The 24,330-nt window shown below is 33.3% G+C and overlaps 1 protein-coding gene across 10 annotated transcripts in view; it reads right to left on the bottom strand.

Moving 5' to 3' along the window:
* Positions 1 to 23,193, bottom strand: part of LOC123556912 (mitochondria-eating protein-like) — a 35,385-nt gene extending 12,192 nt beyond the window's left edge. For 2 of the 10 annotated variants that reach the window (XM_053543245.1, XM_053543250.1), the window contains exons 1-5: positions 22,957 to 23,192; positions 7,534 to 7,639; positions 6,652 to 6,880; positions 5,977 to 6,072; positions 715 to 933 (exon numbers count right to left, since the gene is read on the bottom strand). In XM_053543245.1, coding sequence (XP_053399220.1) covers positions 715 to 933; positions 5,977 to 6,072; positions 6,652 to 6,880; positions 7,534 to 7,639; positions 22,957 to 23,190 — 884 coding nt within the window. In that variant the 5' untranslated portion in view covers positions 23,191 to 23,192. Of the gene's footprint in view, positions 1 to 22; positions 155 to 714; positions 934 to 5,814; positions 5,911 to 5,976; positions 6,073 to 6,651; positions 6,881 to 7,533; positions 7,640 to 22,956 lie in introns of all 10 variants that reach the window. The other 8 variants (XM_053543247.1, XM_053543248.1, XM_053543246.1 and 5 more) reach the window with 7 other exon arrangements.
* Between the last annotated feature and the right edge of the window lie 1,137 nt (positions 23,194 to 24,330).

Raw genomic sequence — 24,330 nt, 5'->3', positions numbered from 1 at the left:
GAAATAATCAATTCTTTTTTACCTCGTCAAATAACTTGGTTTTGAAGTGGTTATATACAGTTCATTCTTCAGCTGGCGAATTTGACGTTCAAGGTCGTCAACAAGGTTTGACCTTGCCCGAAGTCTTACTAATTCGTCTTGTGCATCAGTGAGCCTGGGTACAACATAAAGTTACAATGTACCAAAAAAGACAAAACAATTAGAAACCACACAAAAAAATGTGTCCACTGTTTCAAATGTCCCAAGTTTTACTGGTATCTTTGTTCATGTGGCCTAAAGTTTTGATGCTTTTCACAGTTTTGTATCACACAGTTAAGGCAGAAAACAAATGCAATTTTAAAATTGCTACTTTCACTATTTATCTACTTATTATTGCAGTATTGACAAAAATCTGAAAAATTTGATCTTAACCAAAACTTTTTTGGTCAAGGCCATGGCAAAATCTTCACAAGATAAAAATTTTATCAAATTTTTGTTCAGAAGTATAATTTTTCTGCACTTGATTTTTCTATAATGAACAAAGATATTTCGAAACAAGGACAATTTGAAACATGGACTTTTGATCCAGAGCCACAGTTAAAGACACACAAAAGGAGAGGTTTTATTCCCACACACAGGTTCTGTTTAGTCACAGCTTCTACTGTTAAGAGAGATTACGCTACAAGTAAAAAGGCTACATCTACTCAAAGTCTCCGGTGCTCATCACACCCTTACCCGGAGAGAGGGGGGTCTTCAGATTTAAACTTTGACGGGGTGGATGGTCTATAAGATGGTAGCTCTTCTCTCAAGGTCGTAGAGCTACGCAAAAGAGCATCTCTGCGTCCAGTGAGCAGAGCAATGTCTTCCCGCAGTCTACGGACTTGAATGTCATAGTCGGATAAAATTCCCGCCTTTGCTCTCAAGTTTCGCAGCTCATCTTCTGCAGCAGCTAGTCTAAATATAGTAACATTCATAAATGTCAAATTTTTAGTTATGAATATTCAAAGTCACTCCATTACAAATCTGCTGAAACCAAGCTGCAACTGGAAAAAAACTATTTTTTACACAATTTTAAACAAGAATATATTCATCAAAAAAATGGAAATATAATATATTATAATGCTTACATAGGAAAAAACTGTTCAAAATATCATTACATAATACAGATTTTTCATATTCATGAACCTATGAATCTTGATAACTCAAAATCAGTCATACAGCTAATGTCAAGTTGAAATCGTGCTTCACAGATTATTACAAGACTCCTTATATAAATTGTAGGTCCATAGTTTGTACTACTGACATGCCGAAAGTTCAACAAAGTCTTGCTCGGCTAATGTAAGAAATCGAGAGAAATTGAAATTTGAAATTTACATCTGATGCCATGTAATCAAACACTTATAGAATAGCTTATCAGTCAACAGTTAAAACTATTACCCATAGGTCTTTTGGTCTTCAGCAGACATTTTTGACTTTGAACCAGCAAGTCATTCAGTAAGGGTATACTATACTTGATCAAAATTGACAAAATATTTTTACCATCTCCATACTAAAAGACTGGCAAAACAATTATTTACAATCTACAATGTCAATGGCTGCATATATCAAGGTAAACACTCTTGCCAAAAAAATCATGTTTCACCAATTAAATTATTTGTTTGAATTTCTATTATTCTTGTGTTTTCTTTTTATAACATTTAAATGACATGAGTTATCAAGTTTCAACAATTTCACCAGTAGTGTAAAAATATATCTGTGCATGCAGGAAAAGAAATGTAAACTATTAAATCTGCAATATAAGCATGAAGGCAGGTCATTCAATTGAATTCCATGTACCAATATGGACTGAAGAATAATTACCTGTTGTAATCCTTATTAACAAAATAAGGCACACTGCCAATGCAAAACAAAAGCTATTATAACTAACATAATATGCATATCCTTTCTCATTAGGAGTATGCACGTGTTTGCATATTAATAAAGCTTGTCAATCATCTTTCCAGGAAAAATATTAGAATTGTTTTTTTTATATATATTTAAAGTTCTCAAAATTTTTTTTAAAATGCATTGAAAATTTTCAGCACTTGCCCAAATCATGGGGTGAATGCGTAAGAGATCCAAGTGCATGTAGATAAAGAATTACTAAGATTTCTTTTACATTCACCCCTTGAAATGCACCCCAAAAATTTTAAATCATTTAAAACATTGATAAAATCAGTTCAATTATCAAACAGTTTTAGAAATATCAAAAATCCCTAAGAAAATACTAGGGAATACCAGAATATATGAAGTTAGTTGACAAAACTAACTTAAATTGAGAAATCACTCCCTGCTTATCTAATGGCAGTCGGAACAATTTCTTTTAAGTGATGAGAACACAGGTCTCAAATTACAGTAAAATGTGAAATTTACACGTGCAAATTATTTCGCTTACTGTTGATTTTCACAAAAGTTTTGCTATTGTTATACAATAACTGTATAAGTGGAGAAGTTGTCGATGTGGAAATATTAGCAAATTTCGCAATTCAAGAAATACAAGAAAATATCAGCCAGCAAAAGTTTCCACGTCCATCGAAACACATCATTATTGTCAAGTAAAGTTAAACAAGCTAAGCTTTGGCACTTTAGTTTTCAGTGATTCACAAATATTTCCACTCGCGGAACTTCTGGAAATGGCAACTTGCTAATTTTCTGACCCACTTATTATCCACTTATACAGTAAATAGCCTTATATGTCTCAAAAGTTGGCCGATATATCATGTCTATTTTAACTCATAAAATGCTTCCAATCTTAAATACAACAAACTTTTAGCCGATTGAAAATAACTAATTTTACAGAACATTTTTTCCATGAAATTTCCATGCAAGCTAATGCTGTACATAATGTGCAATAATTGTTTGATTAAATAAGATACTGATCAGTGTTAAGCCCTTGCAAAACGATGATAAATGTATACAAGTAGACATACATGGCAAGCATATACCTACACATGCAAGGAAAGAAGCAATATATTCATCAGAATAATCCTTGAAATTATTACACTTTCATTGTCTTCAAATGTAAGTGCACCACAAATGTAATTTAACAAACAAATAATGATAGCAGTATCTTGATAGTGGTTTGTTATCGTATACTATTAGCTCATTTGTATGTGATATTTTTACTGATTCTGTAAGAATGGTATACTGAATACAATAATAAAGTTGTTTGTTGTAGTAGTTTGTTACACATTTTTTTTTTCACTTAAGGCCATTTTAAAGCTTCATTTCCTAACCCAGACATAGGAACAAGATGCAAACACATTTCAGTGCTCCAGCTAGCCATTTACAGCAGGGCGCATCGCCCGTTCCGAAATTCGTTCCGCCCTGTTGCCCCGCCAGGCACCCTGCCCGTTTTACAACCATTCATTTTTTTTTTTTTTAGCCAAACTTCCCTTTTTTGCCTCAGTGATTATAATACACTGCTTTATTGCCCCCTTTTTATCGAGTGATACACGCCAGGGGGCATTGACATAATTGCAAACAATTAAACAATTACCTGCTGTAATCGTGCCCGAGGCAGACCATGATATTATAGACTGCTCCACTAGCATTAAAATCATTGAACCTTAGTGTTAAAACAGTTTGCAAACCAGTCTGAAATCATTATCATTTCGCGCCACCTGTCAAAGTGTACTTTCGTTTTCGGTAATATAGTCGTAAATACCCCTTTATACACAACTGAAACTTAAGTCCAGACAACAGACATTTATATGTAATTAATAAAAATCGATCACAACCAAATTCAAATAGGAAAATATTTTGATTTTATCGTTTTACAAGTTTTTGAAATCGAAAGTAAGTTGTCGTCTGCTTTGTGAAATTGCCGTTTTTTCATGAAGATTTCTTTGAAATTAGTTTACTAAGATGTAATGACAGGGTACACTTTAATGTCAGATACTGTGAAATGCTGTTAAACTGTCTTTGCATCATAATATTTTTTCAAAAATATTGTTTAAACTGGACATTCCACGACTTTTAGAAAAAAGTGTAACCATATCCGGATATAAAATTTTGGATACCCGGAATATGTCTATTACAAGTGCTAAACTTGCTTTTACACTGTTGTAAGTTAAAAACTTTGCCTGATTTCATTTATTTAAGTGGAAGTTTAAACTTTATTTTCTGTATATAATATGTTGCAGGTATAAATTTATAAATATCAAGTAGCCTACATGAAGAAGATGTGTACTGAAATTGTAACAAAGTAAAATAGGCCTAAACACATATAGATATTGTTATTCAGTATGCAATTACAAAGAAATGTTACAAGTTGAAAATCAATGCCAAGTAAAATACAAACAGTAGAATTTTTAGTTAATAAATAGGTGCATCAGAGATGACAGACATAGCCTATTAAAAGACCATACCTAAAGTGTGCCAAAAAACATGCCTAAATTATGCCAAATTCCATGCCTAAAGTATGTTAAAATGCACTGTATGCATGGACCAGTAATATTTTTTTCCCAGGGGAGCACGGTCCCGGACCGACCACCACCCCAGAAGTGCCCTTTTCAGTGCCAGCACCCTGCCCTTTTTTAATCCTAGCTGGAGCACTGTATTTAATCTTGAGTCAGAAACCTGAATACCAGGTAAATTCTGTTTAAAAAATCATACATTTCATTTAATTATTCAACATTTGATGTTTGTCTGATGTGTATGGAGTGTATGAAGTCCAGGTCATTTATTATATAATGGCAACATTCCAGTTTAACTAGTGGTGAAGACTTCAGGTGCTGGTCAGGCACAAGATGCATGGCTTGATCCCACAGAGACGAGGGGCAATTCATTCAAAATTAGTAACCTTTACGACTTACCGGTAATCTTTATTTTTCGAAACAAGATTGATCATATAAAACATTTCCACAAAAAGGTAAGTGTTAAAACATTATACTGTGTATCATGTGTAAATTAACTGTTGCCACAAGACAATACCTTTTTTCTTCCAAAAACAAAGTGAGGTTATAACATAGAGAATTTATCTTCGTATTACTTGTGAATGTATGAAATATATGTGATTTATTTTATTCAAATAAAATCAATGTACCACATCTCCAGAAATTTGAAGCGACTAGCAAAATAATAAAAATGTGATTAAAATATTTTGAAAAGAAGGGAATGTAAAAATTTGCTAAAAAATTGATTATTAACTTTGCAAAATAAAAAATTATCAAAAATTTGAAGTTCTCCTTTAACTGCAGTGTTCTTATACATTAGTAACAATAATACAATAATAATACAACAGAAACGGAAAAAAAAGAAATTTATATAAAAATATACAATTTAGGTAATGATTTATTTTCATCTGTAGTCAATGTTATTAAATCTATTCTATTATAAAGAGAAAAACTGTAATTCTCAAAAATGTTGTAAAAATGGCAGTTGTTTACAAGACCTAAATAATGATTTTTTTTTTGGTGACTTCTGCTCCTTTAACAGAAAAAGTTAACACAATAAATACCTGAACTGTTAACACCTAAAAACATTTCTACAACAGAAAATCACCTGTCTTGATGTGCAAGCATACCGCATTAATATCAAACTTTTTTTTGTACAGATTAGAAAAAATTGAAACCCAAAACTTGAAAATTCAGAAAAATTCTTGTCCCAGTGGCCCTTATTATAAGATCAGATAAAATATTAAATTACTACCCAATGATACAGAATTGATCAACTGCCAGTTTTAAGATAATATAAAATGAGAAAAAAGCTAAATAATGTGAAACTAAACTGGAGATGCTTGAACTATAAGCAGTGCAATATGAAAAAGGGACATGCAAAAATCTCTGGTCTTACTTTCTCCTAAGCTCTCGTACTTCCATATCTTCGATTATTTTTGCGCTAGACGAGTTTCGAATACTACGATTTAAATCGTCTTTTGCTTCTATAAGTCTGAAGTGAGAAGCCAAACATTGAGATAAAATTGCACACAATTTTCAAGTAAATATATATGCTTACTTTCTACGAAGTTCTCTGTTTTCGTTCTCAAGGAAGAGTTTATCTGTGCTTGCCGTCCTTGAACTGCGGTTAACCTGGTCCTTAGTCTCAGCCAATCTGATAAAGAATGCAGCTAACACATGACATAAACAATAAAGATTTCTAGAAATGTCCAAGAGAGTCACTTTATATTGGATACTAGCATAACAGACATTGCTAATCACCATTTGTTAAATTTCAGTGGGTTTTTTATGTTGGTAACTGTTTGTTGGGCTGAACTTCCCTCTCAAAAAAAAAGAGCAAATTTTAGCCCATTTTTGACAGTCTTTTTACATATTACAACCAAAACTCTTAGTATATACATCTGAAGACCATATTGCGGGGCTAGAGCAAAACTGTTCTAAGTAACATCAGTGTAAAACCTTTTATTTTTTCAAAAGGACTGATTTTTTTCAAGTGTCTTTTATAAAGTAATGTAACTTAATATCTTCTGTAATTCAAAATTTGCTTACTAAAACAAATAAAGAATCTTTTCTTCTCCTGAAAAGCTTCCTAAAATGCGCTAGGAACAATTTCCATTTGACTTCTCAATATGTCCCTAGTTTTAACTATCCTGTTACTGACTCTAACAATTTTCACTGTCTTGAATTTCCAAAACCACAAACAAATGGGTCCAAAACTGCGAAATGAACTTACTCATCTCTAAGATCCTGATTTTCCAGTTCCTTAGCTCTGAGATCACATTCTAAATCCCTCAAGCTCTCTTCATACTGGTCTTGTATTTCGTCAATTTCTCTGTTCTTGGCAGTGGCTTCAGCAATTACTGAGAGGCTTGTGTCAGTCGTTGCACCGGATGTGAAAAAGTTCTGGCCCAGGAATGGTAGGAGGCGGGACTTAATAACACTTGCCCCTCCATACATACCACCTGAAATAGAAAATATATTTACAGAACGAATGGGTTCCATTCTGGAATATATGCCACTAAAGAATCAACAGGAGAGCACTCAACTGTTCTGATTTTCTTCATTTCCAATAAAAAAAACATACCAGTCCTAGTAACATAACACTTTGGCAGTACTTGATTCATTGTGAAAGTCAAGCAAAACAGATGGTACTGCAATCAAAACAAGTCCAGAACCTATTATACAGGTCTGTGCCTGCCCAAAAGATGGAACCACTGGCACCAGACCAGAAAGAAAATGCTACTGTAAATCTTATACCTTACCCCTAGGTATACTATAAGAACCATGGTCATGAACTAGAAAATATACTAACCCATTTCAATCACGCATTTCTCACCTAAAATGTGCAGTTCTATAAATGGGTACTATGCATATTGAACAAGTATTAATTTATCTTCCACCGTGCAATGGTCACATTACCTTAATATTTCTTATCGCAGAGACACTCCAATTTTATGTTTTCATCAATGTTACAGAAAAAACCTGGATTTTGCCTACCAGGCTAGCTTGAATCTGAGCTCATTTACAAACACCATGCTTTGTCAGCTTCTGGAAAGCTCTGATCTATATTTCATAACATAGGTATAGTCATGATTAGTATTGAGAGTTTGCCTACCTTCCTGTGCGCATACGCTAAGAAGTTTGAAGAGCTGTCCCTGCACCTTAGAGTTGAGCTCGATGATTTCACAGCCTCTGGCAACATTTTGGTCACATGTGTTCAACTGAAAATATAAAATGCACCTGCACTTTTAACTCAATTCATATATCTTTTCTAAATAATGGATGAAAGTTATACTTCTCTTTAAAGAATCTGAAACGACAAAAACCATGTGATGAAACTAAACAGGGTACTGTTGCACAATGTTAATTTTATCTCTCATTTTTATACATTCTTTGTCTATAATACTTTATGATAGAAGAAACTCAGATGGTGATTACCTCCCTTTTCTAGATCCACAGAATTCCTTAGATTGTGTACTTAGTATGATATAAAACTTTTGATGAGATTAACATCTATTAAGAAAAAAGTATAAAAATTATGTGCATTTCCATCCATGCAAAAGATCTAAGTTTACTTACCCTTAAACATAAATTCCTTTCTGCTTAACCCATTTTGAACTTTTAATGAACTAGTAAATACCATTAGGTCAATGACTTAAGTGATTTGATAATAATATAAAATTCAATAATTAATCCAAATAAACTGATTGTGCAGTATGAAAGTAAGTTAAGCTTTGGACAACATTTTTATAGTTAAACTATTAAAGATGTTTATAAATACTTGAAACACGCTGCAAGAATGCCTGTTAAAAATGATAAGTTCTTACTAAATTACTAATATTTAGACATTCACATTTCACCAACTTGGAATTTCAAAAGACAACTGACCCAATTTTCTCTCTTTGGTCTATTACCATTTTCAATAGTATTTCAGATACATACATGTACACCAGTCAATTAAGAAACTAGAAACAGACTTTCATACCAGAAATGTACATTTTTTTGTACATGCTAATTCTTAATTCCACACACAAACTGACTTTAAGTATACAGAAGCTGACACTTTGGCCTCTTGAGCAAGTAAGCTCAATTCTTGAACAATTAAAGGAGGAAAAATTGTTTTATATAGTTCTAACAGGGCGACAAACTCATGTGACTTTTGGATACCATACACACAAGGAAAATGTCCTGATTCAGGTTGCATTTTGCTTATATTTTCCTAATTACATTACAGATTTTCATAAAATTAAGAGCATCAAAGACAGAAAAATGAGTGTTTTCCTCCACACAGCACGTCTGCAATCGGTTCTCAGTACTTTTCTCAACACTTCGCCCAACTGTGAAAGTGTGTACAGTCAGTGCAGCTGACACTGGGTACTGTAATTATTTATGTGTATGATACAAAGCATGTTTAAATTCCTTTTATCTTATGTCAGATTTCAATAGTGCTACTAAAGCTTTTGAGATTTCATACATATTTTACTGACTAAAAGAGTGTTACAGTATATAAAAAATTCGTAAGATGTACAGAATCACATTAAAATTACTTTCTATTACAATTACTAACAAAAGAAAGCTTGTTCTAAAATTTGACATAAATCCGGAGACGTGCAGCTTTAAGATACATAATACCATTCAATATCTAAACAAACTGTCATGTATTAAGGAAAAATCTCTTGTTACTGTGTAAAAATATTATAGTAGATACAACAATTTTGCACTGAGCTGATAAAATGCTTTTAAAGACACAGCTGGTGATTTTAAATTCATTAACTTCAACAGGTAGAAATATGGCAATTACCTATCTGAGGTATGCCATTGTTCTTGATCAGTCAAAATTTAAAATTAGCTGGGAGTCAAGTTTCAAAGTTTGGAACTTGGTGTAAAATATACCTTTACAATATAATAAGAACTGCATTGTAACAATTACTACGGCTGTGGGTCAGTGTAATTTATCATGATTATTCAGTATTTAATATTGTAATTCTTCTAATTCATACATGTATATATCAGTTTTATTTTCGGGTGTTAATCGTAAGTCTTCCAGTACAATTCTTTTGAAGCAAATGTTGGCCTGAAGTTAGTCGGTGGACCTTTCATGTACGGTATAAGTTGTAATATCACTATTCCACATTTTAAACTAGACTACATTAAAACCAGTCTTAGAAAGTCAATGGTCATGGCCCTAAATGTATATTTTTATCAAGCCAGTTTTTAACTAAATCTTATTGGTCTAGGGAAGGAGCACAGGTTAAGAGGAAAATTAATTGATTTTCCAGTTAATTTCTAAGATATTCAGGGAAGTTTTGCATTTATAAGTAGGACTTTTGCCACCAAAGGCTGATAATCTCTGGGGAAAATTAAAAGCTTTGCCTTTCTTTAAGACACAATAAGGAAGACCGCATACATGTACTGTCAAATTACTGAGCAATTTCGTCCAAAAACATTTATTTCGTGGGGACCATGGCATTTATGGAATTCAAATTTTATGATGTTTAATATTGTTATATTTTGTACAATCAATTAGTACCCGTGTAATACATCCTTTTATTTGTGAAGTGATGTACCCATATAATGCTTAGTTCAAGTCATTCTAGAATCAACAAAATCTAGTCTACCACGTAACAATTTCACACTATTTCCATATAAATTGTCCAGCACTGTGAACACAAGGTTATAATATATGTAGGTATCTGCAGATTCTTAAGAAAAAATTGGCGAAATATGATGTCTGCTAATAGTAAAAAGTATCAGACAGTTTATCTTAACATTAGTTAATACTAGGAGTTGCTTTTTCTAGTATGTGTTAACTGTCCCAGAAGTGAATGCCCCTTGCCTTAGGAACTTTCCTGTGACCTTGACCTTGGAGACACTGACCTGTCTCTTGTTTGCAACACAATTTCTCACCATACTAAACATTTGTACTAAGTTTCATTTAAATCCCTTAAATCATTTAAAAGTTACATCTAATCACAAATCTTTTTAGATGGATGGGGAAAACTCTTTAACTTTAACTAAAGCAACTTGCTAAAGTACAGAATGCATACATGTAGTGCAATTACGTGGCGATTACGTGCCTCCATTTCAGAGCATAATAAAAGTGCTGTGTAAAAAGATATGTTCTTGCATTATTATAGAATTCAGGACATTAAAGTTTGCAAAAAAAGACTTCAAATTGAGGACCTACTGACATTTCCCATTGATCTAAATCATTTATCAGTACAGCATCATAAAACTGCTTCAAACTGCAGTAAAACGTTAACTAATATTGTACATTCAATTTCAACAACAATCGTTTAAAATTCCTCTTTTACAGTATTGACATAACCAGTTCCATAAATATTTCAAGAGTTTTAAATAATTTATCGAAATCGGGTGCACTCGAAATGAAAAGGCCATTAAAGCTACTGTGACAAATAAATTATGTGCAAAAGTAGTTTCAAATCGTTTATCAAGTTTGTTTGAACTTGCCTTCAATTCGTTGAGATACCAGACCTATGTTTGTTAACAATTGTTGACTTTGTGCGATAAACTAACTCAACTTTTACAGAAATTTAATAACCTTCCATCCCTTAAAAACCATAAAAGAATGTTGTTTGCTTTTAATGGCGTCAAATAGGTATTCACTTATGGGTCATTAAGTCAAATGAAATTTCCCCTTGATTCTTTACTACAAACTTCTTACAACATTTCATGCATCATTAATTCTGAAGATCAATAAATATTGATATTTAAACATTTTCTTTTTATAAAACCTGAGATTAGAAAGAAGATTCTGTTTAAAAAAAAAAGCATAAAAAACTAAACTTAGGCATAGAAAGCTAGTATATGTCCCCCTTTTGCTCAGAACCGGAAACATTGTTTTCCAGCAGTGTTCCTGTTTGTACCGTGCTTTGAAAAAGTTTTTGCATATGGGTCACATCTTGTTCTTATAAATAATTGCTCAAGTTCTAGGGCACAATTAAGAGTAAGTCAGCTTTCATATATTTAAGTAATGATACCCAATGTAATCATCTTGTTATTTTGGTTGAGTAGTTGAAAGTTCCTGCCTGGAATGAATCAAACATTATTTCCTGTCAAGCAAACAGCCAGTGTTATATGTACCTCCCTAGCATACAGTCTAGGCCAATGCAACTGAAAACAGTACCAATTAATGTATTGCAAAGCAATGACAACTTGCTGGGATATCAGTCACAACCAGGAATTGAACCTGGGTTGCTAGGATTGTGGTCTTACCAGCTAACCAATGTGCCCCAAATTCCCTTTGAATTCTTTGTTGCTTCCATAAAAAAAATTGTTGGGTTTTATGTAGCATCAACACAATTATATGTCATATGGCGACATTCCAGCTTTGATGGTGGAGGAAGAGCCCAGGTGCCAACCTGTGCATTATTTCATCATGGGTGGGTACCCGGGTAGAACCACTGACATCTCATAAGCCAACTGGATGGCTTCCTCACATGAACAAGTCAACGCCCTGAGTGAGGCACAAACCCACATTGGTAAGGGGCAAGTGATTTGAAGTCTGAAGTGAGTGACCTTAACCAATTGGCCACAGAGGCCCCATAAAAAATTTACTTACATCAAAAAAGAATATTAAAATTAATAATAATATAAATTCAGTTCACATTAGAAACCAAATTAATTATAGAATCTGCTTCCAAATGAATAAGAGAGGTTGTTAGAAGTCATCAAGACATTAGAAGACAGATGAATGCTTCAATCAGAAACATACAACTTATTTAAGAAGTCATGTCACCATGTGTAAAAAGCCATTTTTGCTTACATCACAAAACTTTAAGCCAACATATTCAAGCAATTTCACAGCAGCTCCTTTTGTGAAAAATCAGGAGACAACTTTTCTTAAAAACTTTACGATACAATTTCCGAAAATTACGAACTTTAATATTAAGCTACCTTCCCTTCAATGTTACCTATATCTATTATCAAGTGACATTAATGCTGTACACAGTAAAGATATTCGCATTCACTTGGTATAAATCTTATCTTCAAATAAAATGGTTTAATCAAACATTCCAACGTAAGCCTATCTACATATTACAGGACTTAAATTATTCTATAGCCGTTAATGCAACAGATAAAAAGTGAATGAGACCAAATATCGTTTTTTATCACAGGTAGATGTTAGTTAGCTTCTTAATATACAATAATTATTGTATTTTGACATGACATCTGATTCATCGTTTAAAATTTTACTTAACAGCACTTTTTATTGAGCACAGACCTCTTGCCATTTTACAAAATTTTATGTTTTCTTTATAGCAGTTGATTTACACAGTGCATCTTTAAAGCATGTATTACATTATAATTATTATATTCGCTTCTGTGATAGAAATGGAAAAAAACAATTGAATCAGATATGGATTGGGCAATCATAAAAACAGCAAAGTTTCTACTAAACTAACAATTATACAGTGGTATCAAACAAAATTATGAGTTGTTTTACTAACTTATTTATTATGTCAAGAACACGCTTTTCCTTGTCAAAAGTGAAATTTATAGTTCTGCATACATAGAACAGTTTCAAAATTTAATATCTGACTGTTTCACCTTAAAAAGTATATTTTTACATCAGGCTGAAATGCCATCTGACCTAAATTATAACCTTGCAAACACTTTTCTAAGGATTTCATGTTTGAACTAAAATTTCTATTTCTTATCTTGCTGAGTTTGCAAAAAAATACTGTTTGATAAAATAACTATAAATCATGACCATCCATAGCAGCTATTGATTGTAACACAAAAATACAATGAATTAATCTATTATTCATTTAGTTCAATCTACACCCATCAAGAGAACCCTACTTTATGAAATATTGTTTATATACCATTTGATTGTTTGTTGAACCCATGAAAGATATTTGATACAAATGATACAATATATATACAGAAGTATTATTTTTCATGTATATAATTCTATGCTTGAATGGCATTATACATGATTATGCTATAAATTATTAAACACATAACAATGTGTCAGCATGCGATATGAATCTCTCACAAAATTTTGAATAAAACCTACTTATTTCAATGGTCATAGTAAAACAAAGATATTCAACAGTGAATATTATTCATAGTTTTGTTAATAATTTGTTATTGCTTATTTTTAAAGTGGAAGTATACACTGATAATATTATGCATTTCAAAGAAAGCAGAATTATTTCAAAAACTGGCACTATAATAGTAAATTAAGTAAAATTATGTCTGTAACAACGTTCATGTATTGAAAACTTGTAGTGCAAGAAAAAACAGCATTCTGGTTTGAAATGATTATCATATTCTTGACTTAAAAAGGAGGAAAACTCAACCTGTCAGATAATCTTCTGAAAAAAATCAGACAGACTGAATGACATCACATCCTTTATCAAATTTGAAACATTCTCGAAATGTATATAAAAGTTCATATACAAATACTGGCCATACATTCTGATCTGATACGATAAAGTCCTCAATGACCTTCTAATCACTATTACCAACATATTGATCACTACATTTTTGAGTGGTTCCGGATTCTATTTGCACTTTTATTAGCATTCAATGAACCCATTTTGTCTAAACTAAAATAAATATGTGCATAATGAAAATATTGTACAATGGTTAGATTGACCACTAAATCCATTTGTAGCTAATCTATTTAATCAGAATTATTATTTACAAAACATCCCACCATAGAAAAGGAAAACTGATACAGATTTTTATCCAAAAAAAAATCTTAATGGAAGGCTTAGAATGCTTATTAAGCTACTATGCCACCATTTTACTTTTTTCATTAAAAGCGTACAATTACACTGTCAATTTGTTAATTAATTTCTGTACTTGTGTGTCACAGAACTTATAGCTAATACAATTGAATAACATATTGTTAATACTACTTGCAACAGTCAATAATGATAATTGTAAAGTTATTTCTGTATGTGACAAGTTTATTAAATATTCACGAGATTCAGATAACCCAAGTTACCTTAAGCTAAGGTTCTAGTTATGCATTTAATTAATACTCATACCAATGATACAGCTTGATGGGATTAATTACTAAACTATATTCTAACAAAGTTACATTTTTTGAGGACAGAATGATGTATCTAAGTTTTTTTTTCATAAATTGCTCTCAGAAACAAACAGTATGATGCTGGTTGGGTTTAACATCACGCTGACACAATTATAGGTCATAGGGCAACTTTCCTGCTTTTGATGGTGGAGTAAGACCCCAGGTGCCCCTCTACTCTGGCATTATTTCATCACAGACAGACACCTTGGTAAAACCACAGACAATTACACCGTCACATAAAAAAATTCTATGCCCCAAGTGAGGCAGCCTGGTAGCTCAGTCAAGCCAAGGCTTGAGTCCAGTCTTGCTGCACGTTTTTATCACCCTGTGGACTTGGCACCAATCAGGCCACAATGAAGGCATTACAATATCAGTCTCTCTAATGACTGTAATTACTTATTTATAAAAGTAACCACTGAAATTCTATGTCAAGGTACAGTGCAAGACTAATTATTAACAAAATATTGAGAATATAATATAGGAGCCTGGTAGCTCACATAGAAGAGCTTCTAACGGTATTCCAAGGACCCAGGTTTCGAGCACTGGCTCCCTGTGAAATTAATGTTTGTATAAAAGAAGGTTATAGATGTTTGTTATAGATCTATATCGTCAAACAAATTGGTCTGTTTCAAATTCAATTAGCAAAATGTTTCAATTATAAATATGCACATCTTAATTCAATATTGTTGTAATTTACAGATTCATAGATGTTAATCATTTTTAATCTAATTATCATCAAAAACATGGTTTTATTTTAGGTAAATCTAGTGATACAATTAATATATGTTAACAAAAAGTCACTTCCTTATTGCGAAGCATACACCCCAGAAGCCTGGTATTTTAAAAAGAAATCCCTTTGTGAATGATCTAAATACCAAATCAGTTAGAGTGAAGTTATTTCTGGAAACTTTCCAAACAGATCAATGGTTCATAGTACACTATCGGTATTTGCTGAGTAGCACTATCTCGATATAGGCCGGTTATTCTGAATGTCAACGTTAAACTAATTCCAACAGAAACTTTCTTATGATAAATATGTTCTTTAATATGAAGTGAAACACTAAAAAAAAGTCCTCAAAAATCGGGCGACAGGGTTTTCAGATACAACGTCGGAAAGTTTATGTTTTGTTCGTTTTCTGACGATGTCCATTACCATACACCATATCGCTCGTTTTCCTACTTCCGGTTCTGACGTAAACAAAGCGTCTGCAAAGTTTACTGTGAAAGTGTTACATTATCCGTTTATTTAACCACCAAGACGAATATATTTCAAAGGATTGGTAAATATACGTTTATTTGCAACAATAAATACAACATTTACGCCACTATGACTTTTTAAAGAGGCGAAAATAAGCAAGGTCTTTTAATGTTTTATGTTTTCGCGATTTGTTTACTAGAGGCTAATACACTTTATTATGTCCAGTATTGGCCACATATGCTTTAGTACAGTAAACATACGTATTTATATCTATAATCGTAATGAAAAAAACAGGTATTTATGAAAAAAAATAATAGAAAAACACGTTGCCTAATAAGGAATATAACCAAAAAATAAATCTACGGAAGCGTTTTTGGGTCATAAATTTAAAAATGGAAAAACTCTGCAAATAGGCTATTGCGTTTATTTTTGACTGAAAGTAACGAATATATATTATTATTATTCGAAATAATATTTGTTTTTCGTTAAATTGATTAAGAAAAGATATTATGATTCATTGTAAAGTTTTAATTGTAGTGAATTGTAACATAGTAAACCCATTTATTTCTATTTAAAACGAAAAAAAGTAAATTTATTTATTTTTTGTTCATTTCAGGAAATATGGAATGCGTAGCACGATTAATTATATTAGAAACACTGTTAAAGAGAAGCTGATGAAACAGATGTACATTATCTTTGATTACTGCTGCTTACTGCTTTTTCTGGCGATGAGCATGAAGTAAGACCATAATGATTTTGAAATTTTATAAGTTATATCTGAACGGCATTCATGAAACTTAGTTTAGTTTTGAAAAAAAGGATAATGATTTCGTTTTTATTTCAAACCAGGTAACTATTGCAACGGAAGTCTGTTCACATCAATGCGATATGTACACTAGATGTCTCGATTTTTTTTTTGTCATTATAAAGTATTAATGAAGTACGCTGTGATATATTAAAGAACTCTCCATATTGTTTTCCAGCACTGAGCAGCAAGCCTGTGTTATTTGTAAAGTAAAAGATGAAGGTCCTACTGCCAAGCTTGGTACAAAGGGGTGCATGAGTTTAGTGACAGTTAGCAAGAAGAAAGGTACACAGTTTTATATTTTTCTAATTATTTTGCGTTGAAAGATTTCAGTTCTCAGAGGACATGGAAGAACAATGAAGCCAGTTATGTCCTGTTTTATACATGAACAATTATTTGTTATTATCAACTTAAATTTTTTTTACCTTATATATGTAATTAAAAGCATGCATCGAATAATGCATAATTTGATTATGTCAATTTATAATTCATGCATAAGTAAAATATAATCCATACTTTGATCCTAGTGAACACTGGTAATATTAGACTGTAGATTATTGAAGTACTTGTCAAATCAGGTATGTACTAAATGATAAGTTTTCTTTGCAATTTCAGGTGATCTGCTATGTGTTTCTCCGGGCCAGATAGTACATCTTGAGTGTAGGAGGGTCTACTGTCACCCAAACCAGCTTAGAACATCAAAAGAAAAGTCTGATTTAAGCTCTAGTGTAAAGACACGGAAATTTGGTGAAACAGCATTTGATTTTGAAAGTAAATGTATCTTTTGTGGTACTGACGCAAAACAAAATGAAAATAAAAGAGGTTATGACGTTTTCCCAGTTAGAACTCTAGAATTTCAGCAAACAATAAAAAATGTGTGTAAACAGAGAAATGATGAATGGGGAAATGATGTACTTTGTAGGCTTGAATTTGTACACGACCTTCCAGCTGCTGAAGCTCGATATCATCAAGTTTGTAGCGTTAATTTTAGGACAGGTTATCAAATTCCTACGCCATATAAATCTCCTGTTAATTCTCAAAAAAGAAAAAAAGGTAGACCAACTAAAAAAGAAATAGAAGACGCATTCTTTGATACCATGAAGTATTTTGAAAATCATGAACATGATCAGGTAACACTGTCAGATCTTGTGAAAATTATGTCAGAGCTGTGTGGGGATGATGAAGCATATGGTACAGCTTATATGAAAAAAAGAATGATTGAATATTTTGGGGATGCTATCATTGTATCAGAACTGAATGGGAAACATGACGTTGTAACATTTAAAAGTACAGCTCATTCCATTTTACATTCTTTTTATAATAGAAATGGCAAACAAGATAGTGAATCAGAACAGAAAGCTATCATACTAACAGCAGCAAAACTTATTTTCAGTGATATAAAGTCTGGCGAGTATTCAAAAGAAATTTATCCAACAGCATCCGAAATTATGTCACTTGAATCTAACCTTAAGTATGTCCCTGAAAGTCTCCAAATATTCCTAAATAAGATAATTGATAACAAACAAGGAGAAAAGAAGATTGCATCTATAGGTCAAGCAATTGTGCAAGCTGCTTGCCCAAGGAGTGTTATCGCACCACTACAGATAGGTTTAGGTGTGCAAGTCCATCATCTAGTTGGCTCTAAAATGCTACTTGAATCTTTACATAGTCTTGGTTTCTGTTCCTCTTATCAAGAAGTTCTGAAATATGAATCTTGTGCTGCAGTTACACAGGGAACAACTATTCACACAACTAATAATGAATTTGTGCAATACATAGCCGACAATGTCGATCATAACATTTGTACATTGGATGGACTGAACACATTTCATGGGATGGGCATAATTGCAGCTGTTACTCCTAGACTTAAAACGAATCAAATTATCCCACGTGTACATGTAGCAAATGAAGAGGTAACTGATATTGCAAAAATTGACATTCATTTCTACAAACAAAAGAGTAACAAAATGGAAGAGATGATATTTAAACATTTAATTGATTTAGCAGACATTGAAGAACCACTGAGAGAACTTGACTTCCTGATTAAAATTGCACGACCGTTGGGAGTACAGTCACCAGGTTGGTCCGGATTTATGCAGATGGTACATCATGGAAAGTATCCCGGAGAGTCATCCTTGGTGTTCATGCCTATGATTGATATGAGTGCAAGTGACCTGTCTTGTATCTTTTCAACGCTGCACTTTGTAGTTTCACAATCTAACCAATCGAATACAACCCCGGTTCTTACCTTCGATCAGCCTCTGTACTGGAAGGCACTCAATATTATAGAAAATGAACCAAGTGAAAGCAAGATTAAATCAGTCGTGGTACGGTTGGGTGGATTTCATACCGAGATGAGTTTTTTAGGGTGCATTGGCAGAATAATGGAAAATACTGGCCTGAAAGAACTTCTTGCGACTGCTTATGCTGAAAATACAGTTGGACATATGCTTGATGGTAAAGCTATAAACAGGGCAATCAGAGGACATTTTCTTGTAGATGACGCATTAAATGTTCTGCTGCTTGAAAAGATGCTGGCACAGAAAGATCAATCTTCGGATAGTAACAACAATTCTATCCAAACTAAAGACGACACAAATGATAACATTGAACCAGAAACTGGAAGTGACATTCTCAAAGAAGAAGACACAGATCAATGTGACATCCATGAAGTGGAACACACAGACCAAAATGACATTCGCAAGGTAGAAGAAAGGGGACAAAGTGACATTAACAAAGAAAAAAGCACAGAACACAGTGACATTCCTAAAGTAGAAGACATCCTTCATGATATATTGAATAAGAGACGAGCCCCGGAATCTCTGCAAAATAACAAAACAATACTTGAATTGATGGAAAGCTATGAACAAATGAAGTTGGACCTTTTGAAATATAAAACTGCTAGGCTTTGGCTGCAATATATGGAAATGATAGATATACTAAAATCATTTATCAAAGCAGAGCGAACTGGAAACTGGTGTCTACATCTGAAATCCATGCAGAAAATGCTGCCATTCTTTGCAGCAGCCGGTCACAACTTGTACCTGAAATCAGCTTATCTGTATCTGCAACAGATGATAAGTCTTCCTGATAGCAACCCACAACTTCATAACGCATTTTGCAATGGGTTTCATGTTGTACGCAGGAGCGATCGCTACTGGGGAGGTCTTTCAACGGATTTGGCGATAGAGCAGGTCTTAATGCGAAGTGTTAAGTCGGTCGGTGGTCTAACTAGAGGAAGAGGGATGACAGAAGCACAAAGAGCACATTGGTTACTTTCTGTCCCTGCAATGGCTGAGATTAATAATGCAATGCAGGAATTTACAGAGCATAGATTAATAACAAGTGAGCAGCATAAGGAAAGTACGGAATCAAGAATTAAAAGAGACGAACTGGACAGAAATACATTTATAGACTTTTTAAAGAAAGAAATCCATTCGCAGAAGAAGTAGAGTTAAGAAACATTGAAACAGGAGTTATTGCAGATAAAAATGTAAATGCGGATACAGCAAAAGAAGTTGGTGAGGGTATTATAAAGGGGATGACAGATCAAAAAGTTATCGAGTATACATTTAAAAGGAAGAATGAAGCTGTAACGTTAGGAAAAAAGAACAGTGTGAAAGTTGACGGAGCGGAAATACATGTTGATTCACAACTTCTATTCCAACGTCTTATTGCTGTTGCTGACATAACATTAGATGAGAAGGAAGATATTTTCCAGTATGAACTTTGTGGCAACCCATCATCTCTGTTTGATTCTGCTGGACTTTTGCGCGAACCACAAAAACCATTATTGGCCAAGGCTATATGGGACCATAGCAAATGTGGTACAGACATTATATCAGATGAAACTGTTCATTATGTCTTAGATGGTGGCTCGTTAATTCAAAGAATTCCTTGGTCATGTGGATCATCGTTTGATTCAATTTGTTCAAGATATACAGATTACGTCGAGAGGAGCTATGGTAAAGCACATGTAGTGTTTGATGGCTACTGCAACGGTCAGTCAACAAAAGACGTAACTCATGAGCGAAGAACAAGGGGGGTCGTTGGAACAGAAGTAAAATTTGATGGGAAAACACCATTTAAAACAAAAAAGGAGTCAGTTTTGTCAAACAAAGAAAACAAACAAAGATTTATCAATCTTCTAACAAAGCATATGCAAGACCGGGAAATTTGTGTTTTAAACGCTGGTGGTGATGCTGATGTTCTGATAGCTGAAACAGGAGTAAAATTAGCGAAGGATTTTCCAACTGTTGTTGTTGGTGAGGACACCGATCTACTCGTTTTACTTCTTTATCATGCAAACGAATCAGACAACAGCTTGTACTTCACATCCGACTCGAAGAATTGTATGAAAAAGAAGAGAATATGGGATATAAAAGAGACAAAATGTGCATTAGGTTCAGAAACGTGCAGATTATTACCATTTGTTCATGCTTTCAGCGGGTGTGATACAACATCACGAATATATGGCATTGGTAAAGGTGCGGTGTTTAAGAAGATAGCAACAGATGCTTATTTTAGACAACAGGCACATGTTTTTGTAAATAATGGTTCATCCCATGAACAGGTAGCGAAAGCCGGAGAAAATTCATTTAAGTGTTTGTACAATGGATTAATTGAAACACCACTGAACAGTTTAAGGTACAGAAAATTTATAACTAAAGCAGCTACAAGCACATGTGTAGTTCAGGTACAGACATTACCCCCGACAGAAGCAGCCGCGAAGTACCATAGCTATAGAGTGTACCATCAAGTTCAAACGTGGTTGGCAATACAATAAACCCTCTGGAATGGGGCTGGTGTTCAACCGGTGATAAACTTGTTCCATTTAAAACACATTTGTCCGCTGCACCAGAAAGGTTGCTTAACATCATTAAATGTAATTGTAAAATCAATTGTGATACAAAAAGATGTTCTTGCAGGAAACATGGACTTTCCTGTTCTGTAGGATGTGGAGGATGTAGAGGCATCTGTTGTTCAAACAGTATGAAGGTTGACAGTGAAGAATTCGAGCATGTTGGTGTTGTTTAAGTACGCTTAACTGTTTGAAAATTATTAGCTGATACAGTTGTATTTACTTAAGTGAACGTTATTTGCCAACTGTTGTAATCAAAAGAAAACGAGAACTAAATGTAGATCTAGGAATATTTTAACTTTGAGATTGAATTGAACGTGGATAATATTCCGACATACGCCTACGTGAGCCTGATATGACAGGCAGCATCACTATTTAAATGCATTGTAATTTATATATAATTCATAAAAGTTAATACATATGTTCGTATTAATATATTTTTTTGACAATGGAATGTTCAGATAAGAAATTTTATACATATTTTATCTAATTATTCTATAATACAGGCTAAGCAGGTTAGATTGTTGGGCTGCTCTTGTGTTTTCGTCACAATGATACACTGGGCATAATACATTTAAAAGCGCATAGTAAAGAACAGTGAATATACTAAGGGGTTTCCTTTATGATTATAATAATGTTATTTGAACACCGGTTGCTATTGTAACAAGATAAAGATGATGCGAAAATAACTATTTTTAACACTTCCCATTGTTAAGGAAATATCATATCATATGGCCCCTTTTGCTATGATGTGGTTCATCTTATAGTGATTTGTTATCTATTTAAGTACACATGCATACTTTTTGTTTAGTCTTTAATACAGCAACCTGAAACTGTTACTGATGTGCTAGTTTTACTGGGCAAATTATTTAGTGCTCTTTGAGTTGCAATGTAAATGCAAGTGGGTGGGGTATTTTGACCCCACTGGTATAAAATTTACTGGAGATAAATGTATTTCTTGTTGAAAAATATGTTATAGAAATATCAGAATAGCATAAGTATTATATAAAAATAATAAATCACACAAAAATGTTTGTTTTTCTTGTATGCTTATTATTTTGACAGTACAACTAAGAATTTATGAGAATCGTTCAAGGAATAAAGGATGCCATTAAACATGATGCATTTTCTGAGTTTCCGACAGGATTTTTTTTGAGGACTTTTTTTCTACAATACTACAATGTCTAAAGATTGTAAGGAAATGAAGAAAGTTTCTGTTGGAATTTGTTTAAGGTAGGGCCAATATTTTTGATAGAATGACTTGCCTAATAGCCAGGTAAGCAGTATTGCAGACGATTTCCATGTTTAGGCTAGCATTGAAAATGGCGGTAGATTTCGAAAAAGGAAGAGTTTTCATCTGAATTTAAATGCATATGCTTGTTAAAGAAGCTCCAATTAATGAAAGTAAATTCTCATTTTGGTAAATCACTTAACAAACAAAACGTGGCACTAATCAGAATATCGCACAAACTTGTCAAATGCCTTAGCAACCGTCCGAAATACGATACCACTATTTTTATACGAAGTATTTCACCTAATGTGGAGTGTCTTGCATCAAATATGAACCGTTTCAATTCAGATATATTTATTGTAAATAACACTTACATAGTAATTGTCCAACCATCTTTCTAACTTTTCCTGCAGAACATTAAAAGTTCCAATATTCACCAGTCTTCTCAATGAATCCGCCATTTTGACGCTTTTGCTGTTCGACAAATAGTGAGCATGCGCAATTGAAAAGCACCTGTTTGTATGAGGTCTCACATACGACATACTAGCGAAAACACAACAATTCGTCTCACACAAGCAGTTGCTATCGCCATTTCGGACGTTGTGCATCGACGTCTTATGAATGACGTAAGACCTTATTATGACGTGACGCATGCAATGACGTTACTTAAATATTTAAAAAACGGCGACTGAAATGCATAATGAATAAATAAATAAATATATAAATAAAAAAATAGAAATAAAATAAAATCGGAAAAATAAATATAAGCAACATATTACTGCATATTTATGACCTAATCAAATGTTCAGTTATTTCCACATTTTTCTGTCGGGTTTAACGCCACACCAACACAATTATAGGTCAAATGGTTAACCAAGTGTTTTTCCATAGACCTCCTTTATAACATTATGGCTTTATAAATCGAAACATATTATTTCAAGTACTACCTTTAATATATCTATCAAAATAACGGACAAGAACCTATGAAAGTAACTCCATGTTACCAGTAAAAAACATAGTACAAAGTTCTGACCAACACCTACAAGTCTCAACATGATACTACGTCCCCAGCCTGATATGATAGACGTGTACAGACGGTTTAGAAACTTAAGATCACAATAAAATCTCTGAACATATCCCTTGAAAGCATAGAAAGCAAACAAGTAACGTAATAGCAGACTCTGTTTCATTGAGTCTGTTCATGAAAGTAATGAAATGTGCGACACCCCTCACGCCGCAGCCTACTAGCTCCGACACAAGCGGACTTCTATTACGGTAAAATGAATGTTAGAGAGACCAATTACGGTAAACGAGCGCGCACATTCCATAGCAGGTCTCGATGCTGCTTTTTATACACATCCATATTGTACTACATATCCTCTGAATGTAAATGATCCTCTGTGTAAATCCAAAGAGCTATAAAAAAAAATATGTATTTTATACTTCTTTGGTAAATCTAATTATAGGCCTGACAGTATTTTGCCTGTGCCCTCAAACATATTTGAAAAAGTGCTATCTGAACAGATGACTTTATATTTTGACAACTTCTTGTGTGCTTTTAGAAGGGGGCATGGATGCCAGACTACAATCATGAGACTGTTGGAGGATTGGAGGGAGGCTTTGGACAGCCACCACGGTATGTAGCTGCTGTCCTCGTGGACCTATCCAAGGCCTTCGACTGTCTCCCACATGATATTCTGCTGTGTAAGCTGGAATCCTATGGCCTCTCAGAACATTCGGTTAACCTT

This window comes from Mercenaria mercenaria, chromosome 5, assembly GCF_021730395.1.
Source record: "Mercenaria mercenaria strain notata chromosome 5, MADL_Memer_1, whole genome shotgun sequence".
NCBI lineage: Eukaryota > Metazoa > Mollusca > Bivalvia > Venerida > Veneridae > Mercenaria > Mercenaria mercenaria.
The sequence above is the reverse complement of the archived record's forward strand: the minus strand, read 5'-3'. Positions and strand labels throughout refer to the sequence as shown.